Source organism: Neoarius graeffei, chromosome 28 (genome assembly GCF_027579695.1).
Source record: "Neoarius graeffei isolate fNeoGra1 chromosome 28, fNeoGra1.pri, whole genome shotgun sequence".
Lineage (NCBI taxonomy): Eukaryota > Metazoa > Chordata > Actinopteri > Siluriformes > Ariidae > Neoarius > Neoarius graeffei.
In genome coordinates, this window is record NC_083596.1 from 11,696,711 (window position 1) to 11,708,257 (window position 11,547).

General features: G+C 39.1%; 1 protein-coding gene across 3 annotated transcripts in view; it reads left to right on the top strand.

The window, feature by feature from the left end:
• LOC132875350 (PH and SEC7 domain-containing protein 4) overlaps nucleotides 1-9,811 on the top strand; it is a 30,036-nt gene extending 20,225 nt beyond the window's left edge. For all 3 annotated transcript variants that reach the window (XM_060912112.1, XM_060912113.1, XM_060912114.1), the window contains 2 exons: nucleotides 6,835-6,981; nucleotides 8,772-9,811. In XM_060912112.1, the coding sequence (XP_060768095.1) occupies nucleotides 6,835-6,981; nucleotides 8,772-9,065 (441 nt within the window). In that variant the 3' untranslated portion in view covers nucleotides 9,066-9,811. The remainder of the gene's footprint in view (nucleotides 1-6,834; nucleotides 6,982-8,771) is intronic.
• Nucleotides 9,812-11,547: the final 1,736 nt, after the last annotated feature.

Here is an 11,547-nt window from a genome sequence, read left to right on the forward strand (position 1 = left end):
AAAAAAAACAACAAGGCTCTATATTGTACCACATACATTGTAGAGGAAAGCAGGGAGACTGGGGATGGGGGAGACTTGGGGCAGTTTGTATTCCCATAAATTCATTTCAACCAATCAGGTTTTAGATGACCTCAGAAGTTAGATGTTGCCCCTTCACGTAATCTACTTCCTTTAGAGCCATGAAGCTGGATACTGAAGTAAGGTTTGTGTAGTTCAATAGTTTTATCAACTAAAACTTGTATTTTCTACTTTGCCTCCACCTCCGTTCTATGGTGTAATGTACGCTGGTGAACTGGGGATTTGTTAGGAATTAAAGTATGTAGCCGAGAGTTACCATATATAATATTCATTAAATTTAAATTCTGGGCGGCACGGTGGTGTAGTGGTTAGCGCTGTCGCCTCACAGCGAGAAGGTCCGGGTTCGAGCCCCGTGGCCGGCGAGGGCCTTTCTGTGTGGAGTTTGCATGTTCTCCCCGTGTCAGCGTGGGTTTCCTCCGGGTGCTCCGGTTTCCCCCACAGTCCAAAGACATGCAGGTTAGGTTAACTGGTGACTCTAAATTGACCGTAGGTGTGAATGTGAGTGTGAATGGTTGTCTGTGTCTATGTGTCAGCCCTGTGATGACCTGGCGACTTGTCCAGGGTGTACCCCGCCTTTTGCCCGTAGTCAGCTGGGATAGGCTCCAGCTTGCCTGTGACCCTGTAGGACAGGATAAAGCGGCTACAGATAATGAGATGAGATGAAATTTAAATTCTTGGCGGGGGGGAACATTTGAAGGATTTTTTTTCCCGAAGTGGCCAGATGGGGAGAGTTGGGACAGCTCATCATGTTATAGGGGTTTTTTTTCCTTGTGGTTTACAAATTTTTAAAGTTTTTGTTAATGTGGGTGTGTCCCTGCATGAGGATTAATCTTATTTCATTCCTTCTTGAGAATGGAACTGTTTTGTCAAGTCAGGTTTTGGGTAAACTGACATTTTTCTATCGCTGTACCAGCATTGTGTGTTCATACAGTTCATATGTTCCAAGTTTTGATGATAAACAAAAATGAAACATGTAGGGATTAAGTTAGGTATTTTCGTTCTTTGTCTCTCCACTATGTCCCAAGTCTCCCAACATAATGTCTCATGTCTCCCTACAAAAAATAATGAAAGAGAAAGTGAAGTCTGAAGGTCAGTATATGCGACAAGCCGAGAAACTAATGTTGTGTGAAGAGGGTATAGTAAATGGTCAAGTCAACTTTGTCAAATATGCTATGCATGCTCGACATACAGCACAGATGAAATATCAGTCCTCTCTGACCCATGGTGCAAACAGGCAATGCAATAAATAAAAGTAGAATAATTGAAAAAAACAAACAACAAAATAAACAGTATAAACACTCTCTAGATAGGATCTAGACATGGACTAAACACTCAAACAATATAAACAGTATAAACACTAGATAAGAACAAGACATAGACTAAACACTCAGACAATATAAAGTGTAAACACTAGATAAGAACTACACACAGACCAAACACTCAGACAATATAAACAGTATAAACACTCTAGATATGAACTAGACGTAGACTAAACACTCATATATATATATATATATATATATATATATATATATATATATATATATATATATATATATATACACACACACACACACACACACACACACACACACACAAATTGGTTCAAATAACCAAACAGTCAAGGGCAGAGATACTCTCTGATGTAATATGAATGTGACACTACGTGCAAAAAATTTCACACACTCTACAAAAGCTGAAAACTCGTCCCAAGCCTCTCGGCTCTCCCCTACATTGTGCCATAAGTGTGCATAAACCACAACTTGACCTCATTTTCACTGCATGTCATGAGGGCGAGGCTGCAATGATTCTGACTCGTGACTTGGGTGAAAACAGAGTCATGTTATAAATGTTCTTCCTTGGTCATTTCTGTCCTGTTTTCCACTACTATTGTTGGGTTGGTTTGAGTTTCAAGTCATGCCAGTACCACACATTATGTGATAACCATATTTCTGATATTATATTCATATTATAAATAATTATGGTTTATTAATCATATTTCTGGTCAGGGGGGAGGGTTTTTGTTGTGTTTAAATATAAACTGTAGTTGAGGAGCTGTATTTCTTGAATCCACAGTTTGTAAAAGCTTATTTAATGATACATTTTAAGGTTTCTTTTTACCTCCGCCAAGGAGGTTATGTTTTCGGTAGCGTTGGTTTGTTTTTGTTTGTTTGTTTGTTAGCAACATTACGGAAAAAATAATGAACGGATTGCTCTGAAATTTTTTCCAGAGGTGTGACTGGGCACAAGCAACAATCCATTAAATTTTGGCGGTGATCCGGATCACCTACTGGATCCCAGATTTTTTTAAAGGATTAATTTTTTCCCCATTGAAATGAATGGGCGTGCGACGCAAAAAACAGATTTTTCCTTCTGTAGGCCAAACCGTAAGGTATAAAGTCATGAAACTTGGTACACTGATAGAGGAGTGGACCCTGATTGATTTCATCAAGTTTCATGTTGGTACATCTCATGCTCTAGCGCCACCAACTGATCACATTCTTGCATGCGTTCATGCACGTAACTTTTGATCCGTATGTCCGATTTTCATAAGTCTGGTGCTGTTGGAATCCTTGGAGCTAGACGATTCCAACGCACCCTATGACTTCATTCTCCGCCTAATGAGATTTTCCGCCATTTTGAATTTTGTCCAGAGTGAAGGTAGAGTGACCCTGGCCACATGTTTTTTTTTTTTTTTTTTTTTAAGATTTTTTTTTGGGCTTTTTTCACCTTTATTGGATAGGACAGTGTAGAGACAGGACAGGAAACAAGCAGGAGAGAGAGACGGGGAGGGATCGGGAAATGACCTCGGGCCGGAATCGAACCCGGGTCCCCGGATTTATGGTATGGCGCCTTAGCTACCTGAGCCATGACGCCCCCTGGCCACATGTTTTGTCCGATCATCACAAAACTTGGCATACATGATCTCCAGTCCATGGCTAATGAGTGATATTCGTTTCGCTCTCATATGTCGAAGCGTTCACCCGTGGCAGCCAATCAAATTTGATGGCGAAGCCACCAAACAGGAAGTGAGCTCATATCACGGAAACGCTTTGACATATCAAGACCATATTTAGTGGCATGACTTTGGACACCATACAAACTACCCTCATCAAATATGGTGTCATTTGGCCACTAGGGGGCGTCACAATTAGCAAAAATGTACTTTGGCTCATATCTCAGAAACGCTTTGACATATCAAGACCATATTTGTTGAGATGACTTTCGGTACCAGTTCATGTACCTTCATCAAATTTGGTGTCATTTGGCCACTAGGGGGCGCCACAATGAGCAAAAATGTGTTTTGGGTCATATCTCTTTATGGATTTAGAATTACATCTACATTTTCATGTTAGTGATGCTCTGGGATGTCCCTATAAAGAACCTTGCCAGCCTGTCATCTCCGTATGAGAATCCACCTTGTGTCTTGGCCAAACTTTCGCATGTTGATACACAACTTGTCGTGTGGGCGTGCGGTCGCCTCTCTTGCCGGGTCGCCATGGCGGCGCACCTGAGCAAGCATACTTTCGCATTTTCTCCGGAAATGCATTCTAGTTATTATTATTACCTCCGCCAAGGAGGTAATGTTTTCAGTAGCGTTGGTTTGTTTGTTTGTTTGTTTGTTTGTTTGTTTGTCTGTTAGCAACATTTATGGAAAAAGTAATGAACGGATTGCTCTGAAATTTTTTCCAGAGGTGTGACTGGGCACAAGTAACAATCCATTAAATTTTGGCGGTGATCCGGATCACCTTCTGGATCCCGGATTTTTTTAAAAGGATTCTTGGCAGAGGTCTGCGCTCTCGGAGTGCTTTTCTAATTTTAACATTTGAAACAACGTTAGCAGAGATTTTAAGCCTTATATATATTATGTTTATTTATTTCTATCTATCCATATTCACTGGATACAAGCAATGCACGCTCTGATTGGCTACTCTACTACAAGGATATCTGCTCATATACCATGAGTAGAGGAAAAACAAAATGGCGGAGCGGATCAAGTCAGATGTATCACTTTTTATCAAGTATTTAAAAGAAACAGAAATAGTTAAAAGAATATAGGTCCCCCCCCAAAAAAAAATCTCCTGTTCCGCACTCCAGCCCAGTCAGTGGCAGTAATGCACCTTTTAAATTGGTTTGCCAACCACCAAAAAAAACCCTAAAGAAGAAAAACCAAGATGGCTGAGCGTGTTACTGAACCAACTGAGGACAAAGTAGTCTACTTGAGAACAACCCCCCCCCCCCCCCCCCAAAAAAAAGCAACAAAATATGGAATAAAAGTATTTGATGGTAAATTTTTTTTTCAATAATAATAATAATAATTATTATTATTATTACAGCATTTTTCACAAATTGCTACTGTCATTTTGCCGGTTTGTTTACATTCTAAGCAGAAATGATTTTGTCGGATGTTTTGTATAAAATTTTTACTTATCGAATTTGCAAAAGGAAAAAAAATGCTCGGTTTCTCAAAATCCAGTGAATGTGGATAGAATAAAAAGTTATTCCACTCAGTTTTGTTGTACATGGCTTATAGCTGACTTGGCACTACACGCCTCATCCGCTATTGCTGGGTTTCACGTGACGTCACATCCGCCTCATTAGTTATTCAAAACTTTAGCTGGTGGTCAACCAAAGCTCAGCTGACAAAGCGTTTGTATGGAGAAGCTGCATTGCTCGCATGAAAAATGCCTTACGCTTGCGTTATTTTCGGTTGTTCGAATCGATCAAACCGTGAAACTGATAAGTTTCTTCAGGGTTCCTCATGAACTAATTAAAAAAAAGGGTGACCGAACACAGGATTTCACAAAAAGATGTTGAGAAAGGTGGCTTTTGAACCCCTCACTGAAATCGAAGCAAGCCGAGTCAAAGCACACTTGAGTTTGCAGTGGTCACTTGGTGAAAGGTTTGTATCCCTCTCAGCTACGTTCTTAGTGTTTTTTCCAAGTACTTCTCTTATGTGTCGTTATTTTACGGTACTTTTTTTTTTTTTTAGTCACAAAGCGCTAAAGTCCCCAGCTGTTTCTTTGTTTACTCCTCACAAAGTCCATATGCATGAAGGTCACGACAAAATTCTTCCCCAGCCGTACAGTTACAATGCGCCGTGATCACTTCTCCGTCTTGTTTAACTAAGATCCAGGTCTTTAAAGGGGTTTCTGATGATCTTTGTGAATGATTTAGCTGAGAGATAAGAGCCAACGCAAGTGAGAGTCAAGCTAACTGTTTGTTTTCACCTCAACTTGCAGCACTTCGTTGTAAAGATGCGAACGAAAAGCTTAAAAAAAACAAACATACTTACCCGGGCAAAAACAATCCAGGATTCCTTTGGCAGTGGCTTGATGCCGAGGTCCTTTACCCAGCCACATAGAAAAAAGTTGTAAGCCTCCATACTCTTCCACGCTTTCATCTGTTTTGCGGTGTAGAAGGACGTCTGCAACAGCAGATACGTAGTTCGAGATGTCGGGGAACTTGACTGAAGGGTAGTTTTCGAGATCGTATGACAAATCCTTCTTTCCCAGACTGTAGGGGTCAATTCCATTGCACACAGCAATCTTCTGAATATATCTAAAGCCATCAGTGGCTTCTAGATTACGTGCATGCTCTAAGTTATCGCTAGTTGTTTGCACTACGGCAGCCGTTTAGACCGCCAGCTATTTCACTTCCGGTAAAACCGCTAAGAAAAGTCACCTGACTGAAACCCAGCAATCAGCTCATGTAAGACTTAATTTCATGGAATAACTGTTTGATATATATTTGTGCAGGAAAAGTCAAAAGTGAAAATGCAGGGCGTTTTGTCAGAGTCTTACTGACGGTGTCTAAACTCGATAACTCAAGTATTTGTAAGTACATTACTATTTAAGTGAATTATTTAACATTTTTTAAAATATCAGTTTGTATCAATTTACATAATTTGTACAGAAAGTAGTGAAGAGACGGGGTTAACATTTCTGTCATTTATCACGTGATTCATTTCAAATTGAATAAAATCCAACTACAATGCTTGTTTGTTTGTTTTTTAAGGTTATTATTATTATTATTATTATTTTATTATTTTTTTTAAATCCAAAGGATCAGGTTTTTCTGTGTGTGTGTGTACTTTAAAATATGAAGCATTAGTGATACTAGTAGCCAGTCCATGCAAAATTATTACTAATTGTTGTGATATCAATATAATATTTAATAAGGAAGGAATAAATAAGGAGTAAAACACTATGTGGTATCCTGATATAGGAAATGAATCAATAATGCAATGATGTGATGCTACCTGAAGTGTTTTATTCCTCTTACCCTGCAGCAGCTTGCCTACAGTGACAATTTTATTTAATTAAAAATGACAAATTGTACTTTCTAAAATCGGAAATGGTTTCTGTTATGATTTATGTTATAACAGCTATAAATACTCTCGACTCTTTCTAAACCTTCTGACCAATCAGGATTCAGCATTGCTGTGATGGAAATACCTGAACTGGCAGCATAATCTTTAGAGATTTTGTAATGAGCAAATCATTTTTGTATTTTTCTGTTCATGCCTTTTGAGTACGCGTTCAAGTATAATTTTTCAGTTCTACTCAGTTATATTTAATGGTTAAGTAATTTCCACTTCAGGATCCGAATATTATGAATGATCATGATTCTTTATTGATTTAAGGCCTTCATTCATTCTTTATACAGAAGTGAAAATTGAGAAGAGGAACTTTTTATAGTGTCGTCAAACCTGTCTGTGTGCAACACAAAACCCTGTTTTGTGTGTGTGAACAGGAGAAGCAGCTGCAATCACATGCCGCCATGCTGCAGTCGTTTCAGGAGGACCTGAGCGCATTACAGCAGGGGGCACAAGAGAGCCGCAGGGCAAAAGCCAGAGGAGTGGAGGAGCTCAGACAGAAGGAGGAGTACCTGCAGCATGAGGTTTGTATGCATGTGGGACAATGTGTGTTCAACAAGTCTGTAATCTCCACCATGCCCAGGAGCAGGCTTATTCAGTGGAAACAAGATAAGATCGTGCATTTAGTTTAACATGGCCTTGAGATAATGACTCAAGGTCACAAATTTGCAATGCACTTTTTCTTGCTCTTATTTTTCCCACCATTGTGAGAATTGTAATGAATAAAAATCATAACCCCTCACTATAAATAGTTTTTAATAAGAATGTTGTGAAAACTTTAGGCTCAATAAAACCGCACACTGAATATCGGAAACAAACCAGGCAATGTTTTTTCCAATCTTGAACGGTCCAGTTTCAGTGAGCCTGTGGCCAGTGTAGCTCAGATTCTTAGCTGACAGGAGTGGAACCCCATGTGGTGTTCTGCTGTTGCAGTCCATCTGCCTCAGGGTTTGTCAAGTCAGGTTTATTTGTATAGCGCTTTTAACAACCGATATTGTCGCAAAGCAGCTTAACAGAAAATTAAAGACATTAAACATGAGCTAATTTTATCCCTGATGAGCAAGCCTGTGGCAACGGTAGTGTGGAAAATCTCCCTCAAACATGAGGAAGAAACCTCAAGAGGAACCAGAATCAAAAGGGAACCCATTCTCATCTGGGCGATCACAGATAGATAGCATGATTTATAAATGACTCGCTTCTATAACTGTGTCCTATATACAGTAGCAACAAAGTACATCTGTGTAACCAGGAAATTTATTATAGATCTCCCTCAAACATGAGGAAGAAACCTCAAGAGGAACCAGAATCAAAAGGGAACCCATTCTCATCTGGGCGATCACAGATAGATAGCATGATTATAAATGACTCACTTCTATAACTGTGTCCTATATACAGTAGCCACAAAGTACAGCTGTGTAACCAGGAAATTTATTATAGTTTTAACTGTGTTTTTTTTTTTTTTTTTTTTTAAGTTATAAACTGTTCATTGATGAGTGCAAAACTGTTCATGACAAATGCAGTCCTAAAGTTTGCAAGTCGACTGTAGTCCTCAGGCACAAATGTATTATTGTAAGGATCCAGAGCCGTCTTCCAAGTGTGACTTTCGACTGTCCGTATGGGGCCGTCCGATACAGGAGCGATGTGATGAGACTCCAGCCAGAAGTAGGGCATCAGGATGGATCAGGCGACTCTGAGAAGCAGAAGAGGTCAGCATCTTACTGGTGTCTCAGGATCGACACACAACTCAACAGAGAGGGACAGACAGAGGGAAGAGACGGGGGGGGGACAGCTTGTTAGGTTTGCCTAATGTCACCTAAAGAGTAAGAACAGTATACATTTTGCGCTGAGTGCAAACAGGGACTCTGGCAAGCCCAACTATGACAGTATAATTAAAAGAGGAGATCCGGAAGGTAACACAGTCATGAGGGTGCCCCAGGACATAAAGCATCCAGCCACTACACCTTCAACAAACACAAGTGAACGAGTGAGAGTGGGGGAGCAACAGCATCCATACATCCAAGTTTACCAAAAACACTGTGCTTGAGGACCCTCCAGATCTACTCCTTTACCTAAAAAAAAAAAGCCTGTTAAAAGGCTTGACTAAAAAGATTTGTGTGTTCCGAGATGCTTTTCTGCTCACCCCGGTTGTAACGAGTGATTGAGTTATCGCCTTCTGGTCAGCTCTCTCGTGAACGAGGCAAATCCACATGCAGAACTGCTGCTTATTGGATGTTTTTTGTTTTTGACACCATTCTTTCTGTGTAAACTCCGGAGTCGATCTCTGACTGTCTCACGTTCACATTTGTCTTCACAGCAATCCCGTTACGAGGCTTATGTTCACATTCTGGATGTCTGGCAGACGCTCGGGAAGTCCTCTGAAACGGTCGATGGGACAGATCTCACCCTCTTCGACCAGGAGCTATGGAAAGGAGCAGACACCGAAGAACAGGAGGACAGTGACTTGGATGGAGGGATCAAAAGATCTCATTCCAGTCCATCTCTCGAACTGGAAGTGGCTACTCCGCCTGTGGTGAAAGTGAGGCGTAACGTCTCGGAGAGACGGACCTATCGCAAGATAATCATTCCCCGACGTAACAGGGAAGTATAAGATAAAAATGCAGACTGTTACAAACTGATTCTAAAATGGACTGGTGGTGGGTTTTTTTTGTTTTTCTTCTTTTACATACATTCTTCACCAGTTCTTCAGGACCTGAATTGCTGTATTTAAAGAGATTTGCATTGCAGAATGTCTGATATGCAAATATAGTTAAATGACCAACGTTTTCAAGCTGAGACAACAGCATGCTCACATCTGAACCATTTTCATGAGGACAAAACATCAGCTAGTAGACCAACACTTCATTTGTCCACGTTTGTATGAAAAATATAGTGACGTTTTCTTCTGAGTAAGCATAATGTCATTGTATAACATCTCAGCAATTTACTCAGCAGCTCTGAATCTGCTACACTTAGCAAAAAGGGTTCTACATTTTAAGTTGTGTGCCAAGAACTGTTTTTATTTTAGCAGTTATCAAAAAAAGTACATTTGAGGGTTTTTTTTTTTTTTTAAAGAACTGGGCCAAAACAATGTTCATAATACGACGAAGTATATCAGTATGACTTGTATTATGCATTTGTAATTACTGCTTTCAGTAAACAATGATTTATTGGTTTTACTAGATTGGTATAAAATGTACTCCAGTTTCAAAACGTACAAAATAAAAACAGTTCTTGGTGGTGGACTTGGATTTTTGGACTTTATCTAATGTTTACCAAGTCCTGTTTACAACCTGTGAGTCAAATGAAAACCTTGATTTACTGGTACAACGAAAGCTTCTTCTTCTTTTTTTTTTTTTTAAAAACCATAATCTCCATTTGAGTCAATGAAAGTGTTCCAGTACCTAACATGTCTGGATTCCACTAAAAATTGATTCGGTACACTTTTAAGCTTTTCATTTGACTCACCCTTGTCTGTCTGTCCATCCATCCATCCATCCATTTTCTATACCGCTTTTCTATTGCGGGTCGCAGGTGACCTGGAGCCAATCCCAGCTGAGATACACCCTGGACAGGTTGCCAGCTGATCATGGGACTAACACAAAGAGACAGGCAGCTGTTCACACTCTTATTCACACCTATGGCCAATTTAGAAAAGCAGATTTAAAAATAAGATGCTTATAATATTGTTTTAGATGTGTACATTCAGTTGCAGGAAACAGAAATGTAATATAACCTAGGTTTTCAATTCGCCAGTGAGTGCCAGATACAGGTACAGTGTGCTTTTATTTTAGTTTTTTATTTTAGTTTTTTTTAAATCCCAATTTTAAAATCTAATCTAATCTAATTTAAAAAAAAAAAAAAAAGGTCAGTTGACCTAATCCACATGTCTTTGGACTGTCGGAGGAAACCGTATCACCCGGAGGAAACCTGCACAGGCGTGAGGAGAACATTAAAACTCCACACTGAAAGGACCTGGTTTTTTCAGGGATTTTTTGGATAACTAAAGGAACCTTCATAGAGCCCTGTCTGATGGGGAAACGCTCAATATGGCTCTACATCAAAACCTTTAAGAGTTCCCTCAGAGGGACGCCATTTTTCCCCCTCAAACAGTATAGTGTACTGACAGGTATGTCCACAAGAGGGAGCCTGTTGCTTGTTTGTCTACAGGAAGTGCACTATAGACTAGAATCCCAGTATCTGAAAAAGCTGAATTCAGATCCCCTGATTTATTTACCAAAAATTTAAATTTTAGTCTATTACTTAAAAAAAAAAAGAAACTGCAATGCACTGTGTAAGCTGTGACATGGTTACTCTTTTCATGAAACAAGTGAAATGAAGGATTTTTTTCAACTTTTTTTTTAAAGTCATGTTTTGCACATTATTAGAAATGTTAGTTCAATTTTACTATAAATAAATTAAATTAAGAAATTTTATTTTTTTTTTCCCTGTCATATTAAACATGCATATGTAATTTTTTGTTTTATTAAATGAAGACCTGTCTTTAAAAAAAAATCCTTTAAAGGAATATTTCACTGTTTCTGGAGCTTGTGTGTTTTGCATCTGTACTACATTATTAGTTAAAAAAAAAAAACAGGGAGGGGGGGAATTCAAGGTTTATTTGGATAGAGGGTTTTGTGGTTCTCTCTCTGAAAGGGAAACCCTCCGTTTACTCTTTTAAACCACATGTCTGGGTAACTATTGAACAGAACACACACTCTGAACTAATCTCATGCAGCAAAATGAGCTGTTCCTTTTCCATAGCAGGTGGAATTGACTATTCAGTCCAAATTACTGCATTATTAAATGCTCGCAGTGATGATACCTGTGGAAATCTGATTTAATACACTTATTAGGCTAAAACATAAATCAATGCCTTATACAGAATGTAGCACTGCAGTGTTAAAAAAAAAAAAGCCAATAATACATTTATTTAAACATTCCAAAACCATATACAGTATTTTTAAGCTTTTAAGGATTCTCGCATAGGGATAAACTCAGGAAACGTTCAGGTATCTAAATAGATTGAACCTGTTTGATCAAATCTCAATAACCGAGGCGACACTATGAGCATCGCTGTTCCTCATGGTCAT